This window comes from Pelodiscus sinensis, chromosome 4 (assembly GCF_049634645.1).
Source record: "Pelodiscus sinensis isolate JC-2024 chromosome 4, ASM4963464v1, whole genome shotgun sequence".
Classification (NCBI taxonomy): Eukaryota; Metazoa; Chordata; order Testudines; family Trionychidae; genus Pelodiscus; species Pelodiscus sinensis.
Window position 1 is genome coordinate 41,486,662 of NC_134714.1, and position 26,476 is coordinate 41,513,137.

At 47.7% G+C, this 26,476-nt stretch overlaps 1 protein-coding gene across 9 annotated transcripts in view; it reads right to left on the bottom strand.

The window, feature by feature from the left end:
* Positions 1-26,476, bottom strand: part of ADCK1 (aarF domain containing kinase 1) — a 139,775-nt gene that overhangs the window by 56,446 nt on the left and 56,853 nt on the right. For 7 of the 9 annotated variants that reach the window (XM_075926786.1, XM_075926782.1, XM_075926785.1 and 4 more), the window contains one exon: positions 9,602-9,805. The exons of 1 other annotated variant lie outside the window; for it this stretch is intronic. In XM_075926786.1, coding sequence (XP_075782901.1) covers positions 9,602-9,805 — 204 coding nt within the window. Of the gene's footprint in view, positions 1-9,601; positions 9,806-18,366; positions 18,518-26,476 lie in introns of those variants that run through there. One more of the 9 variants, XM_075926790.1, reaches the window with a different exon arrangement.

A 26,476-nucleotide genomic window follows, 5' to 3' on the forward strand; every position in this document is an offset into this window, starting at 1 on the left:
AATGTCTGATGAGACTGCAGGGGAGGAGGAAGGGACAGAATCCTCTTTGTGCACCCCAGTGCCAGACAAGGCGTTCTTCCCAAGCCTCTGCAAGGCCTTCAAGCTGCCTGTTCTATTCCAGAAGGTCAGGGTTTGTCTGCCATCTACTGGTCATTGGAAGCAGAACTCCTGGAACAGCTGGGCAGGAGCAAGCCTGGCAGTACCTCAGAAAGGCAGCCCTCTCACTTTGCACTTGGGCAGGTGGCAGCAGGGTTTGGAAAGTCTCCAGCTTTGCTTTATAATGGGCCTGCTGGTTCTGTTGGGAGGATAAATTAAGCTCCATCCTGGCTCAGAACCCAGCTTTATTAGAGCCCCCATGAGCGGGGAATCAGTGATATCGAGATAGCAGGGCTCAGTGGAACCTACCAAAGAAAATGAGAGGAGCTGACAGAAGCTTCTTCAGAGATCAGGAAAATTCAGAAAGACCTACTCATCTCATTGGTAAATGGTTTGAAAACTAGGGGACATGATCTACATGAGAAAGCTGGGAGCAGAAAGGACATGTGAGCATAGTAGCTCTCTACAAAACAAAACAAAACCCATCATGGTAGGGGAGGGGTCAGAAGCTATGGATATAAGCAAGCTGGACAGACATCTAGATTTGTTTCTGTCAGAAGCCATAGTCACTGGCTACATGTGGCTATTTGACCAGTTGGCTTGAACAATGTGGCTATTTGGCTGGTTGAGTGTGGCTAGTTTGCTACAGCAGTATAGCACTATAGTGGCTACTGCTTCAGAACTGGTTGGATACCACGGGACTAAAGGGTATGAGGGAAAGGCTAGAAGGTGAGATTCAAGACTGAATTTAAAGGGTCTGTAGGAGGACAGGCTAAAGAGCTGACCAGAACTGAGTTGTGTGAGCATTTCATTCTGAGTAGAATGGGGACTATTGTGGGGCTGGATGGGATAGAGCTAAGCTCTGGCCTGTTGGGGTATACAGACAGGCCAGATATGCTGCTGCACTGGGAGGTGCATTTGCGAGTAGACAGAGGTAGGACAATGAGTAGGGACATGTAATGTGGCTGGAAGAGAGAGCTGTCAGGGAATTTAAGACACTTGGCAGTGCACTGGAAACCAGAGGAGAAGCCCTAAGATGTAGCCTACATGTACAGGCTAGGAAAGACATAGGTATAAGTTGAAGCAGTAACACAACAAACCTACAACCCTCAAGACTAGCTAAACTAATCCAGGCATAATACCTCAAAAGCCTTAGCAACCAGGAATAACCCTAGATTATGCAGGATAAAATGCTGTAATAACAAGTATGACTGAACCGTTGACAGATAACCCAAGATGTGAATTTATACCAGTTCTAGATATTTTAGGTTAGGAATATCAGCAAATGTCCAAGCACAGGAATGCCATGGTAACTAACTGACATGTCTGCTAATAAGCTTGAGGCCTAGTAAGCTCTGAGGGAAGGGCACCCAACATTAGAAGGTGAGGAAATACAGATAAGGAAAAGAAGTGAAAACCCCTTACTGAATATGCATTAAACACAGCGGGCATCAATGTAACACATTATAAAAGCTCTATCACAACCTGCGCACCTCAGGAGACGCCAGGATGACGACATTGCTGCTGCTGCTGCGATGATTACTAACAATTCAGGTATATCTAAATGAATATACTGGTGTTCAGACAAGGGGTGTTTTGACCATTTTGTATTATTTATTTTCCAATGTTTGTGATTTTGCTAACAGTGCTAATAAAAATATTAGCAAATTATCTCCTTTGTGCATCGGGGGGGGAGGGGGGTCTTGTAACCACTGTGATATTTCTGGATCTGGTCACGAGGCAGAACCTTGCCAAACCATAAAACTGTAGCTGGGAATTACTTACTCAAACAATAGATCAGGCTGATCAAGCTCCTATTTGGGGATGGGATGGACAGCATTGGAGTCAAACAGAGGAGACACATAGGCTGTGTCTACATTGGCATCCCTTTCCGGAAAAGGGATGCAGATTAGACCAGTCAGAATTGCAAATCCGCGGGGGATTTAAATATCCCCCGCGGCATTTGCATTTACATGGCTGCCGCTTTTTTCCGGCTTGGGGATAAGCCGGAGAAAAGCACCAGTCTAGACGCGATTCTCCGGAAAATAAGCCCTTTTCCGGAGGATTTCTTATTCCTACTTCCTATTTTCTGGAGAATCGCGTCTAGACTGGCGCTTTTCTCCGGCTTATCCCCAAGCCGGAAAAAAGCGGCAGCCATGTAAATGCAAATGCCACGGGGGATATTTAAATCCCCCGCGGATTTGCAATTCCGACTGGTCTAATCTGCATCCCTTTTCCGGAAAAGGGGTGCAGTGTAGACACAGCCATAGAGTAAAGGAGATGTTTCACAGGATGATGAATTGGTCACCCTACAATGAGACTTGCATACTATGGTGAAAGATGCTCTGGAAATGCATAGATTAGAAAAATAACAATGAACCCCCCTTTGAGGGTGAGGAGGGGAAAGTAGTCTGAATGGTCCAACCTATCTTTGGCCCATTAGTGCCAATGCCGAGAGTTATATGAGAGAAACACCCTACCCATTGGGATCTGCATTTGGACCTACCAACTCCTTTCTCCCATACCACTGAACAGCTTTCAAAGGCTACGTCTTCATTACAGAGCTATTTTGGAATACTTCCAGTATCTCGAAATAGCTATTCCATGTTTTTTGAGTAAGCCCATTATTTCGAAATTTAACGGGGTTGCTATTCCAACATCCCTGTAAACCTCATTCCACAAGGATTAAGGAACGTTTCAGAATAGTGCTCTATTTTTAAATTTGGCACTGGGTAAACAATGTCAAATTTCAAAATAAGCAATTTTGAAATTATCTCGAAATAAGCTATCTAATTTCCATAGCTCAAATTGCATAGCTTATTGTGAGCTATGGGTGCAGTTTAGATGCACCCAAAGGGAATGACCTGAGCTGAACCTAAACAGGTGTCCTAGGCTCTGGGCCTCATACCCCAACCAGTCTAGAACAAGTACTCTAGAGCAGTGGACACCAACTGGTCGATCGCCACCAGCCAGCAGGCTGCCCCTCTTTGATCCAGCCCAGCTGGAGCACAGCACAGCCTCGGCGGATGGAATGCCACACCCAGCTGGGCTGGAGCAAACAGGGGGAACCACCAGCCAGCTGGTCATGGCTTTCAGCCCAGGTAGCTACCCTTGTTTGCTCCAGCCCAGATGGCCAGGGAGTTCAGTCCTCTGAGGCTGCGTCACACTCCAGCTGGACTGGATCAAAGAGGGGCAGCCGCACGGGTGGCTGCCCCTTTTTGTTGTGACTGCCCCTCTTTGTTAACTTGCTGGCTAGGAGGGGAGAAGAGGAGTGCATGCAAACACATGCATGCATCCCCGCTCTTGCCTCCTGCTCCGGAAGGGGACTGGGCGACTCGCACACGTTGCACGCTAGGGACAGGGGTCAGAGAGCCACCTTTCCCATCAACCCACCACACATGACCGGGCTGTGTGCAGATTCAGGGAGCCCGTTCCCCACCGCGCCACTGTGTCTGGCCCAGCTGAAGCCAGCCCTGGGTGCCCCAGGCTCTGCCTGACCCAGCCCCAGCCTTAGAGCCGCTGCCTGCAGGCAAAGGACTGAGATAGGCAGGGAAGAGACTCTGCAGCCTCCCCCTCCTTACTCCAGTGCTGCTCCTCAGAGGGTGCGAGTCCCAGCACTGCTGTCCTGCTGGTGAGTGCACTGGGGGGCACAGGGTGTGGGGAAAAGAAAAGGGGTGAAGGAGGATGCAAGAGCAGGATGGGAGGGGGCAGGGGTTGCACTGAGGGCCTGGGGCGATGCAGGGGATCAGGCTGGGGGGGAATCATGGGGCTGAGAGGAGTGAGGCTGGAGCAGAGGGAAGAGGTGAGGGAGGAAACAATTTTACTTTGCAGATGCTGCACTTTCCTTTACTCCCCACATCTTTGTCTCCTTCCCCAACTAGCTATTTGGCTGCATTCTCACCCTCTCACCTTTTCTGTGTTACTGTCCCAATCCCCTCCTACCCCCAAACTCCCTATGGTACCCCCACCTCGTGCCCTCTCCTGCTGCTAAGCTCCCTTCCAGACCCTGCCCCCCACCTCCCACCCAGATCCTGCATCCCTATACCACTCGCTGGCAGCCCTGTCCTGCACACTGAACCGTACTTTTTTGTTCCCAACCTTAGAGCCTAAGGGGGTCCACAAAATCCACCAACCCTGGAACCTTAGAAAAGTAAATTTGGCCTATGGGAAGCCATGAACTTCAGTCCTCTCTGCCCCTTACCCTTACACTGTGGGGTCTGGAGTTCCAGAGGAGTGAGGTGTCTCAGCAGGGGGCCACATCAGTGAGGGTTAAGAGTTTTAGGAGAAGTTTTTTTTGCTTCTCACTTGTATGGTCCCCAGCTGATTTTTCTGTGGGTCAGTGGTCCCCAACCCAAAAAAAGGATCCCCACCCCTGCCATAAATAAAGAAAACATTGAATCCTTTTGTGGTGGACATAATGTTTTACTTGATTTAAAATGAAGTTTGATCAACTAACATGAGAAAGTTAAAATGCTTAATCTGTTTAATAATTTAAATTGAACCATTCTCCCCAGCTGCAGCAGTGGCAAAATGGCTAGGTTCTAATTATATAATTAACAGTAGGTTTCCATTAGCAACGAGTAGTCCGCTGAAAGGTTTGGAGAGGATGGGGCCTCAATGGGTGGGGTCTCAGGGAAGGGATGGGGTAGATCCTGGCTTGCCCTGACATTTAAAAAGTGATCTTGGGTATAAAAAGATTGGTGACTACTGTTCTAAAAAGAAAAGGCATGCATCCCCTATCCTCCAGTTCCTGAGCCAGCTACTACCAGAAAAGATTCACTTTCCAGAGCTCCTCATAAATTCTTCACCCTTTTGTCTGGTGTCAGATTCCACCAAAAATAGTCTGGCAGCATTTCAAAAGAATATACAAAGAGGGTTGGAGGAAAGGAAAACTTTGGGGAAGTGACACATGCCTTGTCAAGTTAGGTTAAAAGAACAGCTACAAATCAGAGTTGAATAACAGCTCCCACTCTTTAATGTTTCCTGAAATTTAATGAAATTTCCTTTGCTCAGTGTCTGCCATTGCTCCTATTCAAACTCTCCCCAAAGTTTTCCTTTTCCCCATCCCTCTTTACATATTCTTTAGTAGCTGTCACTTTTGACATGATCATTTAAGCTATGACTGACATTAAAAAAGACAGCATTTGCTGGCAGTGACCACACTAGGATATTGGAGATTATTGATTATTTTTATTCCAATAGCTCCTATCTAGCACTAGGCACTGTCCAAATACACATAGAAAAAACACAAAGAAAAAACAGTTTCTTGCCATTTCAACCAGAAAGGACACTGTCTCAACGACTTAATTACCTGCATCCTACTCCAGAAGCCTTTCAAATCTGCACTTGAAAGGGAACTGTCATTCATGCTAAGATTTGACACTCTACGTGTCGGGCTCAACAAAGACACCAACTACCTTACCCAATACAAAGATAGCTTCCCCAATTATCGCCTCTAATACCATTAGCTCACAGACATTTACCTTTCCCCACCTCTAATATCATTAGCTCACAGACATTTACCTTCCTCTCCCCCCCATCCTCCTTCTGTTCTGAAATGTGATTTGTCCTTTTCATATGTGTTCACTTTTTTTTTAATTGTATCCTTTGGTATATATGGTTGTGACTATTTTCTTCCACTATTTGATCTGAGGAAGTGGGTCTGGCCCACGAAAGCTCATCATCTAATAAACCATCTTGTTAGTCTTTCAAGTGCTACATAGTCCTGTATTTTGTTCCAAATACACAGAGTGCTAAGCTGCTGCAGTATTCCCATGTGTTTAGAATAGGAGGGGACAATGGGATCCACAGATCAGCATGTATTATACTGCTTCTTCTAGATCTAATCAGCAGAAACAGCCATCTTCTCCTGCTCTAAGCTAACCGATTTAGTCTTGTAGTTTAAGGAGATAGTGCTCCATGCTGTAGTGCTGAAGGTCCTGGGTTCGACCACAGCTTCAAGTCAGGCGCTGCACAAAAGTGAGTCCCTGACTAAGAAGCAGAAAGACACTCCCCACATTTCCTTCATGCACCAGAGCGTAAGGGAGCCCAGGCCAGCAGAGTTTGGGGCCAAAAATGAAGGGTTCAGTATGTGGAAGGGGGAGCTTCCAGGAAGCAGGCTTGGGGTGTAGGTTCTGGACAAGAGGGAGGGTTCAGGAGTGGGTTGGGGGGTCTGGGAGGGAGGTAGGGCGCAGGAGTCACTTCCTCCTCCAGCCTGTGGACTGGATTTGGACTCAGTTTGTCTGACTCTGGCCTGCAAGGCTTCCCCCCTGCCAGCCCTCCATGCTGTGGGGAAGCTCCAGCCCCATTGAGGAGTCTGTAGCGGGGTTGCAGTTCTGGAGCTTCCCAATGCTACGGGAGGGCCCCAAGCCTTGGGTGCTGGATCCAGGCAAGTCGAAGCAGGATCCGGCCTCTGGGCCTTAGGTTCCCCTGCACTACTACATCCCTGCATCATGACATGATGTCTCTGCATATCTAACGCAGTATTACTGGGGAAAGAGGGAAGAGATCCCCTCTTTACCACCAGATCCCATTGCAAATGGGTGTCTAATTTGCTGGCCGCTGTCTCTTTAGTCTTTGTTGTTTGTCACATTTCTCCCTACCACAACACTATTTTTGGTGTGTTTTCCTTCCCAAATATGTATTGATCCAGGTTGAATCTCATTTCATTACTTCCTGCTGATATTATGAACCCAACTAGGAGGCCCTGCTCCCACCCATGACAATTCAAGTTCTACAGAAGTGAGATTGGATCATAGGTTCATTTGGATCATTTCTTTCCATCTCTCCAGAGTTGAAGTTCACTATCTGCTTTGAGTCAATTTCAGTTGTAGGTTCCCAGGCATGATGCTATTGTCTCTGAGTCCCTGACCTACCAAGGCAATATTTCAATATTCTATCTCCCACTTTCCACCCCCATTTACCCAAATCCCAATTGTCAAGTCAGCATTTTGTTTCTGAAACATAGCAAACATATTTCTACACATGGACTAGCTTCATCTGTGGTGTAACTCCACAGCCTCCTACAGGCTCCAGCAAGAGGGCCTTCATCAGCAGATTTGGCTTCTTAAAACACTTTTTTGTTTTTAACTACTTTAACTCAGTCTCCTATAAGAAATGGACTGAAGCAACTACCTCTGGCCTCATTATAATTCACCTTTAGCAGTGCCATTCTTTCTCTCCATTTTTCTTCCCTTATCTCTATCTTATTCTTTCTTCTCTGTCCCTTTTAATACTCTTTTCTCTCTCTTTTTAACATTCCTATTTGCTTCCTCTCTGTCTCTTTAAAATTAAAGATCACCCCGACACTACCCATGTGGATGAAGTGAATGCTAAGAGGAAAGGCTGCTGCTGAGAGGAGGATTCGAGCTGCCTCGCTGGGAATCAATGAGGCATGGAAAGCTCATCTAGCTCCTGAAATGCTGAAAGAAACCAGAGCAGATCAGTGGCAGCCGAAAATACATTTGAGAGAGAAGAAAAGGCCCCGTCACTGAGCGCCCCATTCAGATACAGAGAGAAGCAGCGCGTGCAGAGCCAGAGGCGGCTGCTTTTGTGTTTTAATGCTGTCTAATCCCACCCAGGCTTTCCCCTCCACCCACCACAGGGAAAGGCAGGCTGCAGCTTTACTCTTCAGAGCAGCTGGAGGATGGGTACTGCAGGGAGTTGTTTTACTAGCCTATTTCTCTCCCTCCATCTATTCGCTGTGCTACAAATCCAGCTGGTACTAACCATGCAATGAGGCTGGGGGTTGGTTTCACAGGCAATATGAATAGAGCCCTGCGAAGCTGCAGATATCCGCTTTACATTCACAAGTATCTGCACCCACAGATGTAGACGCAGATATCTGCGGCTCATTTTTGTGGATACAGATGCAGACAAGTTTTGTATCTGCGCAGAGCTCTACATAGGAAGGTAGGTCAGAGGTTACAATTTGCAATTAAACTGTGTGGAAAAGCTTGCTGTCATTCATGAATATCCAGCCCCCTTAGCCAACCCCACATGTAAACTCCCACCCCTCAACTTACACAGAACCAGACACACCCCAACCTCCTACATATCAACCCAGAGCACCCACACCCATAGTATACAAACCTAGCCAGCCTACCATGCAATCAGGTGCACTCTCCTCAACACATTCTCACACATGCAGCCATGACAAAAAATATGACACACATACACACGTTGCTCCCACACTACTGAACCTTAACATAGCCCCCTAACTCATTTACCCCTCCCCACCTACATTCCCTACCATTACCTAGGTATAATGCTGCCTCTCCTTCCCACATATACTCCCATCCCCACTGCTCCACTGCACACCCACACTCTCTACCGCCTCCTCCCTATATTGTAGGCACAACTCAGACTGGGTGTAGCACAGTCACCATGATGACAAGTTGAAAAACTGCAGGACAGCACAGTTATTTCACTCCCGGGCCCCAAGAGTTAATGTCACAGCCTTCTTTCCTACTCTGTTACCTTAGTGTCAGCACCAAAAGCGATTTATGCTGTTATTAGAGGGATTTATTTATTTTTTTCATTTGGGGTTAATTAGGGGCTTGTGAAAGTAAAGGGCTGTCAGTGCCAGCTAGACATGGCAGAAAACAGCCAGGGGCAATGCTATCTGCACACACAGATCTGCCAATGCACCTCACTCCTCAGATACAACACCCTGGATATGTCTACACTACCCCGCTATTTCGAACTAGCGGGGTAATGTAGGCATACCGCAATTGCAAATGAAGCCAGGGATTTGAATTTCCCGGGCTTCATTTGCATAAGCCGGGCGCCGCCATTTTTAAATCCCGGCTGGTTCGAACCCCGTGCCGCGCGGCTACACGCGGCACGAACTAGGTAGTTCAAACTAGGCTTCCTAGTTCGAACTACCTAGCTCGTGCCGCGTGAAGCCGCGCGGCACGGGGTTCGAACCAGCCGGGATTTAAAAATGGCGGCGCCCGGCTTATGCAAATGAAGCCCGGGAAATTCAAATCCCGGGCTTCATTTGCAATTGCGGTATGCCTACATTACCCTCCTATTTCGAAATAGGAGGGTAGTGTAGACATACCCCCTCTGATTTCAATCCTAGGGAATCCCATAGCTCTGCTCATGATCCTTAATCCTGATCTGTACCATCCCTGCAATTCCTGACACAGGTCCTTACACACACAGTTCTGCTGATGCTTCTCATTCCCACCTGCCAACCCCTTTCCCTCTCCCATGTAATTCTCACCAGATTTTGCCAGCCTCCACCATGCCCAGCAATGTGTGCAAAATACCACACTTCCCCCAGAGCTAGGCTAAGATGACTCCAACAGGAATCTCTCTTGTGGTCTAAGTCTTCCAAGGCACAAGGCCAGTATCCCAAACTCCCTTGTCATGTTTCCATCTATGAAGGAAAAATCAGTAAGCATCTTATTGCTCCTGTTTCCTTCTGGCTAGTTGCCCAGAGCTACCATGCTGCAGCTGGCTTGCTTGGCAGACCCACAAGGGCTGCAGTGTCTCATACCTCTTTGCCCAGGTCCTCACGAATCACTTGTTCAATCTCCTGCATGCTGCTCTGTGGGGCCTGGCTGTGTAGTACCTTAAGGGTGCGAGTGTATTCCTCAGGCAGAAGGTAGTCGAGTGCCCCCAAATGCTGTCCCACTTTGATGAAGGTGCCTCTGTTGGCACAGCACAGGTCCCGTAGACGTTCCGCAGAGCGCAGATGCACCTGCAGAGAGATCAAAACATCAGCCAAGTTCCTTCCTCAAACTCTTTGCTCCTTGTTCCTCCCTCCTCCTTCACCTGCCTCCTCATCCTTTACCGTGGCTCCCCTTGGCTGCAAATGGCGAAACGGCGCCAATACGAGCCGCAAGGCTCTGTGGCCATGGCGCCGGTAAGTAAAAACACTGGAGCAGCCAGTTAACAGGTTTCTCAAATTGGTTTCACGACCCACTTTGAGAAACACTGTCCTACACACACACTTTTACTCCTCTGGGTTTCAAATGCAACTGTCTTCTTTTTTGGTTGTTTTTTGTTTTGTTTTGGGGTTTGTGTTTTTACTTCCTTGATTGTGCACCTGCATCACCTATTGTCAACGGAACTCCGGGAATGTGGCTTGCTGATTAACAGGAACTGACACAGAGCCAACAGGAGGCCTGCCACAGCATCAGACAAAAGTCAGGGTCATTGTTCCTGTTTAAAATACACAGGTGAGAATGTAAAAGATTAAAGTGGGAGAAAGACAGATGCTATCCTAAGAGTCTCTGCACAGATACTTCCTTGAGGAAGGACAATCTACGTAAAGACACATCAAAACAAACATTCTTTTCTGTCAATTTAGCACTGGTAAATGGTGGTGGATGGGCATTTCCTCAGCAACCAAATCCTATTTATCATCCGAATAGCTACAATCTAGATAGTGGCAGTGCCAGCTTAGCATTTGTGCTGTTCCACAAATCCTGGATCTCCCCCTTGCGCTGGGGTAGAGCAGCATACAGAACCCATTCAGTCCTTGCTTCTTTGTCTGGACAGCCACTAAGGAGCTATTTATGCCAACTATAGTATGGACTGCAGTGAAGTGGACACTAGGAAATGGGAGACCTATCAAATTCATTTCACACTGATCAATAAGCAGCCATAAAACAACTGTAGACAGCTACACCACCACAAACAATTGTAAACATCCACTGGCCAGATCTGATTTCAACTGGTGACCATGAGAACATAAGAATGGCCATACTAGGTCAGACCAAAGGCCCATCTAGCCCAGTATCCTGTCTTCCAACAGTGGCCAATGCCAGATGACCCAGAGGGAGTGAACAGAAACAGGTAATCATCAAGTGATCCCTCTCCTATTATCCATTTCCAGCCCCTGACAAAAAGAGGGTAGGGACACCATTCTTACCCATTCTGGCTAATAAGTATTGATGGACCTAACCTCTATGAATGTATCTAGTTCTTTTGTGAACCCTGTTAAAATCCTGGTCTTCACAACATCCTCTCGCAAGGAGTTCCACAGGTTGACTGTGAGCTTCATGAAGAAAAACTTCCTTTCATTTGATGACCCCTAGTTCTTATGTTATGGGAACAAGACATAACTTTACCTTATTCAATTTCTCTATATCTGTCATGATTTTATAGATCAGTGGTTCCCAACCTTTTCAAATATACGGACCCTTTTTAATCTGTTAAAATTTTACAGACCCGCTCCAAGCAGAGCAGCAGGAAGCAGCGGCCAGCACATCTCTTGGCCCACGCTGCTTCCTCAGCTCCCGCCCCTTCTGTCTCCTGCCCATCAATGTAGGATACAGTGAGAAAACTCTCATGGCCAAAGGCAGCTCCTGCCTTGGCACTCCGCCCTTGGCTGGGCACGGAGACCGGGGGAAGAAAAAAAAGAAAAGGAAAAGGAAATTAAGGATCGAGCCCACCACAGGACTGGGAGGGGAGAGAGGGCTAGAGTGTAAACAGCAGCACAGCTAATGGCGGGAGGACAGATGGTGCCTCCTGGGGTATCAAGACCCCTTCTTGAGGGCGGGATGCAATGTGCATGTGGCTGGTTGCAAATGGCGAGCCCCAGGTGAGAATCGCCTGGCAGAAAGTCCCAGTCCCACAGTGGGCCAGATCCTTACTTTTCTTTTCCTTTCCTAAACTTTCTAAAGACCCCCTACAATGCCATCGCGGACCCCAAGGGGCCCACGAACCACAAATTCAGAACCACTGTTATACACCTTTATCGTAACCCCCCTTAGTCTCCTCTGTTCCAAGATGAAAAGTTCAAGCCTTTTTAATCTCTCTTCATATAGCACCTGTTCCAAACCCCTAATTATTATTCTTGCTTTTTCTGAACCTTTTCCAATGCCAATATATCTTTTTTGAGATGAGGCGACCACACCTGTACGCAGTATTCAGAATGTGGGCGTACCTTGGTTTTATATAGAGGCAATAAGATATTTTCTGTCTTATTCTCTATCCTTTTTTAAAGATTCCTAACATTCTATTTGCCTTTTTGACTGCTGCTGCACATTGAGTGGATGTTTTCAGAGAGCTATCTATCCACAATGACTCCAAGATCTCTCTTGAGTGGTTATAGCTAAATTAGTCCCCCTCATGTTATATGTGTAGTTGGGATTATGTTTTCCAATGTGCATTACTTTACATTTATCAACATTAAAATTCATTTGCATTTTGTTGCCCAGTCACCTAATTTTGTGGGATCCTTTGGAAGCTCTTCGCCATCTGCTTTGTTCTTAACTATCTTGAACAGTTTAATATGACCTGCAAATTTTTCTACCTTACTGTTTACCCTTTTCTCCAGGTCATTTATAAATAGATTAAATAGGATCGGGCCTAGTATGAAGCCTTGGGGGACACCACTAGTTACTGCTCTCCTATCTGAAAGCTGACCATTTATTCCTACCCTTTGTTTCCTGTTTTAACCATTAACAATCCATGACAGGACCTTCCCTCTTATCCCATGATGCTAACTTAAGGGCCTTTGGTGAGGGACCTTGTTAAATGCTTTCTGGAAATCTAAATACACTATATTAACTGGATCCCCCTTGTCCACATGCTTGTTGACTCCCTCAAAAAACTCTAGGGGTATGTCTACACTACCCCGCTAGTTCGAACTAGCGGGGTAATGTATGCATACCGCACTTGCTAATGAAGCCCGGGATTTGAATTTCCCGGGCTTCATTAGCATAAGCGGGGAGCCGCCATTTTTAAATCCCCGCTGCTTCGAACCCCGTGCAGCGCGGCTACACGGGGCTCGAACTAGGTAGTTCGGACTAGGTTCCTATTCCGAACTACCGTTACTCCTCGTGAAAAGAGGTGTACCGGTAGTTCGGAATAGGCACCCTAGTCCGAACTACCTATTTCGAGCCCCGTGTAGCCGCGCTGCATGGGGTTCGAAGCAGCGGGGATTTAAAAATGGCGGCTCCCCGCTTATGCTAATGAAGCCCGGGAAATTCAAATCCCGGGCTTCATTAGCAAGTGCGGTATGCATACATTACCCCGCTAGTTCGAACTAGGAGGGTAGTGTAGACCTACCCTAGTAGATTAGTAAGGCATGATTTCCTCTTACAGAATCCATGTTGACTTTTTCCCCAACAAATTATGTTCATCTATGTGTCTGACAATTCTATTCTTAATTACAGGCAGTCCCCGGGTTACGTACAAGATAGGGACTGTAGGTTTGTTCTTAAGTTGAATCTGTATGTAAGTCAGAACTGGCGTCCAGATTCAGACACTGCTGAAACTGACCGCCAGTTCTGACTTACATACAGAATCAACTTAAGAACCCCAGGCGTCCCCAAGTCAGCTGCTGCTGAAACTGATCAGCAGCTGATTCCAGGAAGCCTGGGGCAGAGCAACTCTGCCTGGGGCTTCCTGTAGTCAGCGCTGGTCAGTTTCAGCAGAAGCTGACTTGGGGACGCCTGGGGCAGAGCAGCTGGGGTGCTGCCGGGTTGGTCCAGTAGTGCCCAGAGCGGGCGCTGCAGGACCAATCGGCAGCGCCCCAGCTGCTCTGCCCCAGAGTCCAAAACAAAAGCCTGGTCTGCTGGGGGGGGGGGGGAGCACACTAGCTGCGCCCCCCCCCCCCAGCAGACCAGGGACACGGGGAGCAGAGCCGCAGCAGCAGCGGGGTGCCGCGCCTCTGAGGCTTTGCTCTGGCAAAGCCTCAGAGGCGAGGGACCCCGCCGCAGCTGCGGCTTCAGTCTGGGTGCCTGTGGTCTGCTGGGGACGGTCCCCAGCAGACCACAGGCTCCCGGACTGAAGCCGCAGCCGCGGGGGGGTCCCGCGCCTCTGAGGCTTTGCCAGAGCAAAGCCTCAGAGGCGCGGGGAACCGCCGCTGCTGCCGCTTCAGTCTGGGTGCCTGTGGTCTGCTGGGGACCGTCCCCAGCAGACCACAGGCACCCAGACTGAAGCGGCAGCAGCGGCGGTTCCCCGCGCCTCTGAGGCTTTGCTCTGGCAAAGCCTCAGAAGCGCGGGAACCCGCCCGGTGCCCCTGGTCTGCTGGAGACGGTCTCCAGCAGACCAGGGGCACCGGAGCAGCTTACGAACGGGGCTTTCTCGCCCCGACCTCCGGGGCAAGAAAGCCCCGTTCGTAAGTGCGGATCCGACGTAAGTCGGATCCGCGTAAGTCGGGGACTGCCTGTATAGTTTAATTTGCCCAGTATTGATTTTAGACTTGCTGATCTGTAATTACCAGGATCACCTCTACAGCCCTTTTTAAATATTGGCATCACATTAGCTATCTTCCAGTGATAATTCTGTATCACAAAAGTGCCTGAATAAACCAGTCACCTGAATAAATAATTTATTCTGCCTCACACTAAAAAGCTTCCTGTCTGGGGCACAGGTACACTCCATGGTCAAGAAGGTAATAAACTGTGACTAACTTTGCTACATTATTAAAATCCCAGCAAATTTACAAATAAAAAGACACCCATCAATTTCTATGCTTTTCTGCTAGCTACATGAAAGTGGCTAAAACCTCTCAGAGTCAGGTGTCAACCATCAGTCAAATCCCAAACAGAAAAGCAATTCTAGAGTGAGCTCCTTTTTCCATGAATATGGCCACAAACATCAGCTCCTAGCAGTTCACAACCTGTCACACAGATATTCAGAGATATGAACAGCAAAAACTAGCATTAGTGTAACCTTCAAAACAAAAACAAACCAAAAAAATCAAGCACTCAGAAGGTAGGAAATACAAGAGTTTTGGTTGAAAGCTCAGCCTTTACTCATAAGAACATAAGAACGGCCGTACTGGGTCAGACCAAAGGTCCATCTAGCCCAGTAGCCTATCTGCCGACAGTGGCCAGCACCAGAAGCCCCGGAGGGGGTGGACCGAAGACAGTGATCAAGCGATTTGTCTCCTGCCATCCTTCTCCAGCCTCTGACAAACAGAGGCCAGGGACACCATTTCTATTCCCTGGCTAATAGCCTTTTATGGACCTAACCTCCATGAAATTATCTAGCTTCTCTTTAAACGTTGTTATGGCCCTAGCCTTCACAGCCTCCTCTGTCAAGGAGTTCCACAGGTTGACTACGTGCTGTGTGAAGAAGAACTTTCTTTTATTAGTTTTAAACCTGCTACCCATTAACTTCATTTGGTGTCCTCTAGTTCTTCTATTATGGAAACTAATAAATAACTTTTCTTTATTCATCCTCTCCACACCTCTCATGATTTTATATACTTCTATCATATCCCCCCTTAGCCTCCTCTGTTCTAAACTGAAAAGTCCCAGTCGCTTTAACCTCTCTTCATATGGGACCCGTTCCAAACCCCTAATCATTTTAGTTGCCCTTTTCTGAACCCTTTCTAAGGCCAAAATATCTTTTTTGAGGTGAGGAGACCACATCTGTACACAGTATTCAAGATGTGGGTATACCATAGTTTTATACAGGGGCAGTAAGATATTCTGTGTCTTATTTTCTATCCCTTTCTTAATAATTCCTAACATCCTATTTTCCTTTTCAGAGAACTATCCACAATAACTCCAAGATCTCTTTCCTGATTTTTCGTAGCCAAATTAGCCCCCTTCATACTGTACGTATAGTTGGGGTTATTTTTTCCAACGTGCATTACTTTCCACTTATCCACATTAAATTTCATTTGCCAGTTTGTTGCCCAGTCACTCAGTTTGAGATCTTTTTGAAGTTCTTCACAGTCTGCTTCTGTCTTAATTATCTTAAACAGTTTAGTATCATCTGCAAACTTTACCACCTCGCTGCTTGCCACTTTCTCCAGATCATTTATGAATAAGTTGAACAGGATTGGTCCCAGGACTGACCCGTGGGGGACACCACTAGCTCAGACCTGTACCTAAAACCTCAAACAGGACAGCATTTGGCAGCTAGCCCAAGCCATTGCCATTACCATCAAAGCCATACTGCTATTGTTAGCCTACTACCTAGATCAAAGTTTATATGTGTATATCTACCCATGCTGAGAATTATATTTCCCAGCTGCAATGTAAACATATTCTCTATAATAAAACATAAGCAATGGGGTATAGGGCTGTTAGCGAGTAGCTGACTACCCAATAAGCATAAGCTTATCGGGTAGCTGGAAGAAGTACTGACTACACACTGCCCCCCGCCTTGCTGCCTCTATAAGAGTCAGCAGGAGGGATAGGGGAGACTGCTGCAAAGTAGCATCTGCTCACGGCATGCTGAGGCTTGGCATTGGCAAAGGCTGTTCCGGCACCAGCCCCTGTTCGCAGCAGACATGGCTAGCCACCACAAACAGGGGCTGCTGGACTCAGCATGAGCTGGGATCAAGCAGCCCTGGCTCTCACTGGATCGAGACACTATGCCTCTGCATTTTAAATGTAGTAAGAGCTAGGGGGCTCTTCCTACATTTAAAATGCAGAGATGTAGCACAGGTGGCTCCCAGAGCCGGCATGAGCCAGGACTGCTCAGTCCCAGCTCATGCCGGCTCCTGGAGCTACCCCCGCAGTGGCTCTGCAGAGCGGCCCTTACTGACTAATTGTGTGGTCGATACAAATTGTATCGACCACACAATTAGCCAGATAACCAAAATTTAACATCCTTAATGAGGTAGTAGGCAGAGTTAAGGCTGAGTTTTCAACCTAAAGTCTGCATTTCCTAACTGTCACATTAAAAAGTCATATGTGGGTCCTGCAGCTTAGCAAGTCCGGGATGGAAGTTTCCATCCCTTTGAGTACATAACCTGGGACTCTGCAAGCGCAAACAGCAGCTGGCCCTTATCAGCTTTAACCCATGCCTTGAACTGGGAAACTACTGAGCGGTAAACAAATTTGATCTCAGTCTCAGCTCATGAAAGTGATAAGAATGGCATTGAGCCAGTATATGCACACCCAGTAAGCAACTATTGTATAACTAATGTAGGGAGTCCCATGCCCGGTGAGTCTCACCAGGGACCTAGACCCCAGCGGGTGCCCTGGATTCCCCCAGCTGGAACCACATCCACTGTGACCTGGTGCGAGGTGACAGAAACGGGACTCCCCACAGATTGAAGGGGCGTAAGCATTTTTAAGTGCCTATTACTCTCTTATACATTGCTCTGCCTGTGCTTATTGTGATGTGTCACTTTGCAGTAGCTGTGTAGCCATCTGGCAGTATTAACTCTGTAATATTAGTGACATAGTAAGATTAATAGAAGCAACTATCCCTAATTGACTCTCTTGTGAAGCGAATCCATAATCCTGTTTGGTCATGCCCCTGTGAGTTGACACTAACTTTTGACTGCTTGACTTGAATACTCTTATAGCATTATGAATTATTGATCAATGAACACAACAATGTGGAATTTTACATCTAGTCTCACATAGGCTGTGTCTACACTGGCATGAATTTCCGGAAATGCTTAAAACGGAATACTATTCCGTTTTCAGTTTTTCCGGAAAAGGAGCGTCTACATTGGCAGGCTGCTTTTCCGGAAAAGCCCTTTTTCCGGAAAAGCGTCTGTGGCCAATGTAGACGCGCTTTTCCGGAAAAGAGCCCGCGATCGGGGCTTTTTTCCGGAAAAGACTACTGGGCTGTCTACACTGGCCCTTTTCCGGAACAGTGTTCCGGAATAAGGACTTATGCCCGAGCGGGAGCAGAATAGTTTTTCTGGAATAGCGGCTGATTTTGTACAGTAGAGCATCGTTGCTTTTCCGGAAATTCAAGGGCCGGTGTAGACAGCTCGCAGCTTATTCCGGAAAAGCGGCTGATTTTCTGGAATAAGTGGCCCAGTGTAGACACAGCCATACAGTAAGATGCAATACAATGCCCAGGAAGTGGCTGCAGTTTGCAAGCACATCCTACCAAGCCATCTTTTGGATCTACATGCTCCCAGCAACACAGAAAGTCACCATTTGAAAAACCAGTGCCCAGACTTGGTTCTCAGTCTTCATCTTCAACAATTTTCAGGCACATAAAAGGCTGTTACAAGGAAGAGGAAGAAAAATTGTTCTCTTTAACCTCTGAGGATAGGCCAAGAAGCAATGGCCTTACATTGCAGCAAGTGTCGTTTAAACTGGACCTTAGGGAAAACTTCCTATCAGGGTGGTTACACACTGGAATAAATTGCCTAGGGAGGCAGTGGAATTTCTGTCATTGGAGATTTTAAAGAGCAAGTTAGACAAACACCACTCAGGAGCCGTCTAGATAATCCTCAGTCCTGCTTGAGGTAGGTGCAGGGGACTGGGAAGACTTCTCAAGGTCTTCTCCAGTCTTACAATTCTGTGATTCAAGGTGCTCCATGGCCCAAGCCCTGCTCTTGTAAAAGATCACATAAAGCTCAGAATGAAGACTTACCGCTCAACAACTCTGCTTCTCTGGCATATTGGAACTCTTGATTCACAAAGCTTGTCTGTGCCAGAGTTTTCTCGTGAGCTGTGGAACTAAGGACCATCACAAGCCTCCGTACCTTCTGCTTCAAGTATAAGACACAATTCTTTGTCCAGCCTTCTCCCATGCAAACAAAAAGCAGTGTGTACATTAAAAAAAAAAATCCTCAGATTCAAACCCAAACCCTACATTGCCTACACAATTCTCCTCTTGGGGAAAGGCTGAGAGAGAATGGACCATACATGAAGGAAGTTAATCATGTTGCCTGGAAAGTATGCCGACGCTATGGAATTATCACAGTTATCACATTATCTCTATTTAGAACAGAATAGTGAAATAGGGAGACAAGCCTCTGATCTTAATAGCCCCTCAATGCCTCCAAACAAGTCAAGCTTGAAAACTAAGTCCAGTATTTAATTCAGGGATTACAAATTTGGAGTCTAAACACCTTAATATCCTGCAGGAGCACTGGGGTCCCATGAGACAGAGCAGGGTACATTATCCAGCCCCTCTCTAGCAGCTGGCACAAGAATGCATGGAGGGGGATCAAGAAGTTAACCATCACTGCAGGAGGTTGCAGTAGAGGACATAATTTAACTCTGTAGGGCAGATCAGTGCAGGCAACATGTTGGCAAAACAGGTTTCCACTCTGAATTAATCAAAATAACTAGCATGCACACACATCTCTCTTCAGTGGGATGGGCTGCCAGTCCACTTCCTGCACCAGTGTAGCTTTTGGTCCTGATCTTCCCAGCCCTCATACAACTGCACCAGTGAAAGCTTCTCTCCCTTAGACAATGCACCTCACCAAGGCCAGAGGAAGCACACAGGAGTCAGAGACAAATCTCTCTCAATCAAGGGGATTCAGCTGTGAAACGAGCTGCTAGAGGAGGTCAGACTAATCCAGAGTCTGACCTTTTCAGGGCACCCTGCAAAACCTTCTTCTATGACAAAGCATTTCTCACTATAAAGAACAATACTTCAAAAGAAGGGGAAGGGAAAAGAGCAGAAAACTCAGGAGGTACTTAAGGGATATTACACACAGATCTCATTGATCTATGACTCACATAGATACTCTGGTGTTGGGCACTCCAGAAAACCGAAAACAGATCAGACACGTAGATGGATGTGTCAGCACACACACACAGCCTTGCAAGTGTAACCCATACTAGAGAAAGGTGCACACCTGCCACCACTCAAAAGTGCACTCTGACAAACTGCTGCCTTCAGGTTGCCCAGGCTGCAGCCACAAGTAAGAGTGTGCTGTGTTTTATGGGACTTCTTTGAGTCTTTTGTTGTGGCAAATAGTTTCTTGACCTGGCTGTTTCCCCTGCCTTGTATGTATGTGTATCCGGAGAGGTGGCAAGACCAGCAGAGAAAAGGGAATGTGAAACCGAAGGTATGAAAGAGAAAGAAACAGCAGAAGAGGCAGAGAGCAAATAATAGGGATGAAAGAGAAAGGGAACAAGAGGGAGCCGGAGCAGCTGGGCAGTTTGTCACAGTACAAGGAGTACAGCCCATTATAGGAAAACAGCTTTTATGCAGCTTGGATAATTGTCCTCGACACACTGTCTCCAACAGAGGAGAAAAAATCCAGCAGCCAGAGAAGGCAACGGGAGGCAATTGCTATCTATCACTCCCCAGAGTTTGCCTGTATTCCAAGGGAGAGAAGGGCAGGCTGGGGGCAGCCAGCTTGAATTAAACATGTCCAGCCCCACTCGCGTTCTAGGATCTCTGAGGTGGGACGAAGGTCAAACCAGAACCTCATGAGGCCACAAAAACATAATGGGAACCCAGAATATGCTGCCCACATAAAACTTGCAGGGCCTGCCAATCCAGAGAGCCAAATCAAAGCCTTCTGAATGGTTTATAGCAAAGCACTAAGCACTGGGATGTGACTCAGAGACTAACATGTGAGGCAGGGCTTCAAAGCATCAAGTATTAGGCTGGCCTGGAAAGGGAGAGATTGAAGTAAAGGACCTGTATAGCAGGGCAGGGCTAGCTAGTCTCTTTTCCAATACTGAGCACTAGGTAGGTGAAGGGGTTGAGAGACTGGTGCTGGGAATGGAATCCAATCAAGTCTTGTGTGTGGCAGGACAGAGCATTAGCAGTAGGCTGGCACAGAGAGCGTGGGACTGAGGCTGGGAGTCATTTAGTCACAGAAAGCTCCACTCAGCCTATAAAAAAAAGAATGGGAGAATTGGTGCGGCACACCCTTTCCCAATGGATGCTGGATGTTCTAGTCCCAAAGCACCTTCTCCTGACCCATTGCCCACAAGGATCACCATGGTTATTGGGTGACCTGAGGCAAAAAACAGTAGGGAGAAAAAAATAAGCATGCGGGCAGAAAATGCAGCCCAACCCAGACCCTAAGAAAGTCTGCATACTTGTACCCCTGCTGTGAAGGAGGCAAAGCCAGCCCACCTCTCCTCTGCCCCATAGATAGCAAAGACATGTTCCTGGGGAACTTTGCCATCCCTTAAGAAAATATTACTGCCTCCAGCACACAACATCTTAAGCTATGAGTTGTCATCCTACTGCTCAGCAAAAGGCACCCATATCTGGGACAGGCTCTTGGGACACCAGGAACAGTGGCAGAAAACAAAAACAATTCTCTCCTCCCACAAATTTGGCCCATTCGTGCTGGAAGTACTGATGGAAGCACTGCTGGCTCCCAGAGCCACCATCTGGGTCTCTGGCCCTGCCTTTCCTGGGTGGTAAAAGAAATTCGAGTATTATCTGGGACTCGCACTAACAGACTGTTGATGAAGGGAATCTACTATTAGCCCTAAAACATAGTCCAATTGTTCAATAAGGGACCAGTTTCATTTACAGGCCTCATAAACTCACCATCCAGTATCTAACTTCCCTTTTCTTAGTGACCTAATAAAAAAGCTGGCAAAAATGGTCTCCAGTGCCCACCATTAGCAGACAGTCAGGCTTCAAAGCAGACAATGGGCTATAGAAGACACTTGTTCTTCTAGTGGATGATATCTCCCTGAATACAGACCAGGTAAGAGCACTACATGCATCCCGCTACACCCGTCTACAGCATTCAATGCCACTGATCTAGGGATGTAAGGGTATGTCTACACTACAACGTTAATTTGAACTAAGCTAATTCGAACTAACGGATCCAGACTAAAAAACTAGTTAGAATTAGCGTTTTGCTAATTCGAATTAGCATGTCCACATGAAGTGGACCCTGAACCGGGCTTAAGGATGGCCGGAAGCAGTGCCGGCAGGGCATCAGAGAAGAACTTAGAGCGTGGAGATGCTTTCTCAGGCTAGCCGAGGGCTGTGCTTAAAGGGACCCGACCCCCACCCCGGACAGAAAGTTCTCAGGGGTGCCCCGCTTGCAAAGCAGTCCTGGCTTGGATTGCGCGGACTACCCAGACTGGGCACATCACACCACTCGGCCATCAGACCGGCTGCACTTGCCACAGGCTGCCATCTGGGGAGAGAGGGCAATTGGGGGGCTGCAGGAGAGCTTCCACCCCCAGTAGCCCGCAGAGCCAGCCCAGTCTTCTCCATCGGGGGCTCGTGCCCCATTCCTCCCTCACCTCCTTCCACTTACCCTTCCCTAGCCCCTCTTCTTGATGTACAAAATAAAGATAACGTGTCTTCCAAAATGGAATCTGTCTTTATTGAACAAAACTGGGGGAGACTGGGAAAAGGAGGTGGGAGAGGGGAAGAGAGAGGCTGGGAGAGGGGAGGGCAACTAAAATGATCAGGGGTTGGGAACAGGTCCCATATGAAGAGAGGCTAAACAGACTGGGACTTTTCAGCTTAGAAAAGAGGAGACGGAGGGGGGACAGGATAGATGTCTCTAAAAGCATGAGTGGGGTGGAGAGGGTGCATACAGAAAAGTTCTTCATTAGTTCCCATAAAGAAGGACTAGAGGACACCAAAGGAAAGGAATGGGTAGCAGGCTTCAAATTAGTAACAGAAAGTTGTTCTTCACAAAGCAAAGAGTCAACCTGTGGAACTCCTTGCTGCAGGAGGCTGTGAAGGCTAGAACTAGAACAGAGTTTAAAGGGCAGTGAGATCAAGTCATGGAGGCTGGGTCCATGGAGTGGTAAAAGCCAGGGGGTAGGAGTGGTGTCCCTGCCCAAGGTTTGTGGAAGGCTGGAGAGGGATGGCACGAGACAAATGGCTTGGTCACTGTCTTCGGTCCATCCCCTCCAGGGTCCCTAGGGTTGGCCGCTGTCGGCAGACAGGCTACTGGGCTAGATGGACCTTTGGTCTGACCCAGGACGGCCATTGTAAGCTCAGGGCTCAGGGTCGGGGGGGGTCTCACTGGACCCCCTTGATTCTCATGCACACCTGCTCCTGGGTGGGCAGGCTGGCAGCTCTCCTGCCCTAGACGGCCACTTTCCTGTGCCTAGTGCGGAGATCGTGGACGAGGTCCACAATGTCTGCACTAGCCCAGGCGGGTGCCCGCCTCTTGCGGTCCCGGGCAAGCTCCCGGGAGCCACCAGCCTGGTCCCGGGAAGAGGGGGAGGGCTGGGGGGCATCGGGTGGCTGGCTCGATCCATGCCAGGTGCAGGGTCTGCTGGCTGGGTGCTGGCAGGCTTGCACCTGGCATGGGCTCCGTAGCCAGCCCGTGCCCCTTTAAGGGGTCCGGGGCCGGGAGGGGGGCAGAAGAGTTTCCCTGGTGTTGGCCAGAGTGGCCACCAGGGAAACCTGGGGAGGGCTAGCCTCCCACTAGTTCGAATTAAGGGGCTACACACCCCTTAATTCGAACTAGCTAGTTCAAACTAGGCTTAATTCTCGTAAAATGAGGTTTTCCTAGTTCGAACTAAGCACTCCGTTAGTTCGAATTAAATTCGAACTAACGGAGCGCTAGTGTAGCGCCTATGAAAGTTAGTTCGAACTAACGTCTGTTAGTTCGAACTAACTTTGTAGTGTAGACATACCCTCAGCGACTAGTCGACTACCCAATAAGCATAGGCTTATCGGGTAGTAGAGTCCTTACTCGACTAGTCACTTCCCCCCCTTGCTGCCTTTGTATTGGGGGGGAACAGGAGCCAGTGCTGGGGGGAGCCAGCTTAAAAGCTGGCTCCCCCCAGCACCGTCTCTGGGGGCGCAGCGGGGAAGTGGCTCGAGCGGGGACCGAAGCAGTCCTCGCTTGCATCTGGTCCTGACTGCTGTGCCTTTGCCTTTGAAATGTGGCAGGAGCCCCACAGGGCTCCTGCCACATTTCAAAGGTACAAGTGCTGCAGCCAGAACCCAGCACAAGTGGGGACTGCTTCAGTCCCCACTTGCCCCAGTTCCTGCTGCACCTCTGCCTTTGAAATATAGTAAGAGCTGCCTGAGACTGTTACTACATTTAAAAGGCAGAGGCACAAGCCAGGACAGCGAGTGCCCCACCTCCCTCTTATCAACTAATCTAGTAGTCAAGGGAAATTCCATTGATTACTCAATTAGCTGATTAATCAACATTTAACATCACTCATCACCAGATACTTCTGTTCTACCTCTAAGAAGCTGTTGGGTTTAAATGAAAATGCCCTGAAATGGCTCAGGTACTTTATCCAAGACCCATAAGCAACTGCCCCTCCAAACCCTGCTCCTGCTCTGTTCCCGAAGGCTCAATCCTCTCCCTTTCTAGTATTAGTGAATATTTAAATGTAGACTTTGAAACAGCTGGTGAAACACGGACTGAACTGCCAGCAGAACACAGACAACACTCAACTCCACCTCTCCTTTATATCAAACACATGCAGCACCATCTGCCAGCTTTTTAGTACCTTCCCCAAATCAGCACCTGACTGAAGCCAGCTAAAATTGATCCCAGGTAAGAATGAGCAAGAACAGGGAAACACTACTAAGAATCTGCCTCCTCTACAACATCTCTGCTCTCAGGGGAACTTTTGGACTCCTCAATGCTATTGTATGTTCAAATAATCAATGTGGCATATAAAATGCCCACTTATATCTGTCAGCAGCCAGAAGATTCTTTCTGATCCTATCATACACAGCTCTGGTCACCCTGACCCATGGGTTCAGAACCTCAGGTCTACAAAGAACACAAGGTGCCATAAGTGTTAAAATAATCCTGGAGTTCTACACTGGCACCCAACAATAACCCTTTTCCTGCAATACTAGAGTTAATAGGAGCTTTTTCTCACTTACTTGAATAGAGGATCAGGCCTTAAATGCAGTGTTGAGTTCAAGGTCTATGTCTAATGCGCAATGACATCCACTGGCCTAGCCCTCACTACCTGAGAGTTTTTTCTGTCCTTCTAGAAGCTATTGCTGGATATGTAAGGACATTAAAATCAAAATGGAATCTATGGACTAATAAAAAATCAAAATGGAACCCAAGGGACTTGAGAGACTTTTGCCACAAAATCATTGTTTGCACACAGCACATGGCTGTGCACACGGTACCACTGTGCTGCACACAGCACAAAAGTCTGCACCCGGAACCCTAGTTTGCACTCAGCACTACACCTTTGCACTAGACACACTCCTGATGTTTTCCCGCCTTGGGATCTTTAAAAGCACAGACCCCTGAGAGGATCGGGTTCGTTCGGTTTGTCCGTTCCTATTTGTTGGCAGTTTCCATCTGGAGGAGGTTTGCTGTGCTGCTGTCAAAAACAGTGGAGAAGGCCAGGACCTGCTTCACAACAGACCAGATCCAGCTCCACCATTGCCAACAGGGTGCTCTATTGGCAATTGCCCAGTGTTGTGAACTCTAGCTACCTGCATCTCCGGACCGAGCCCACAACCCAGTTCCACTCCGATTATTGTGGTGAAGGCCCTTTTCCCAGAACCAAGAACCAGATACCATAGGGTGTGTATAACTTACCTGCCATCACACCATCGACAATTCAACATCTGGATCCTCAGTGTTCCTCCCCTGAGGCTACCTCAAGCCAACAGGTCGAAGGTCCTGAGCCTCGTGCAGTCATCTGACCTCAGACAGACTGGCTGTGTCTACACTGGCATGAATTTCCGGAACTGCTTAAAACGGAATACTATTCCATTTTCAGTTTTTCTGGAAAAGGAGCGTCTACATTGGCAGGCTGCTTTTCCGGAAAAGCCCTTTTTCCGGAAAAGCATCTGTGGCCAATGTAGACGCGCTTTTCCGGAAAAGAGCCCCGATTGCCATTTTCGCGATCGGGGCTTTTTTCCGGAAAAGATTACTGGGCTGTCTACACTGGCCCTTTTCCGGAACAGTGTTCCGGAATAAGGACTTATGCCCAAGTGGGAGAAGAATAGTTTTTCCGGAATAGCGGCTGATTTTGTACAGTAGAGTGTCGTTGCTTTTCCAGAAATTCAAGGGCCAGTGTAGACAGCTCGCAGCTTATTCCGGAAAAGCGGCTGATTTTCCGGAATAAGTGGCCCAGTGTAGACACAGCCACTGAGTATAGTGCTCTCCTGCTTATCTTTGCTGTGCTATCTCCTATTGCTTCTGGGGTGCAGGGTTGGTTTTACACAGTGTTATCCTATGTTTATTCTGTGTTGTATCATCTGTTGTATTCATAATAGATTTTTAAATTTGACATTCGTGTCTGTGATTATTCAGACTGGAGAAATCCTCCAGTGATAGATACAGTGGTTTCCAGGTTGGACCACCTTCTGGGACAAAGGCATTTTCCATCAACTCATATCAGCCCCACTAAATTTAGTTTACTAGCGTGCCTTTACTGGTAACAAAGCATCCCCTCCTCCGACAGCTATATGCCAGTAGAAAAGGGACACTGTCGACCAATGGGGCAACCCCATAAACGCAGGAGACAGAATTTTCACAAGAGCTAGGGCCATACTATGGGACTCACTAAAACAAGACGTAAAAATGAGCACTAACCTCACCATGTTCAGAGCTAAATGCAGAACTACTCACTTCGGGCAGGTTTCCCCTCAATAAGCCAACCCACAACAACTCATGAAAGAAAATTATCTGAGAGATAACCCTTTTAGAACAACAGGTGGCTAAAGCCCTCCAGAGAACTTCACCAAACCCATCAGCATTGGTGCCAGTCCTGCTTCTGAACCTATGCTCAGTGTTCTTGGTGAGTTTGACAAAGCTTATAACATTCTGCTGGCTGTAAGGGAAGAAGTGGTT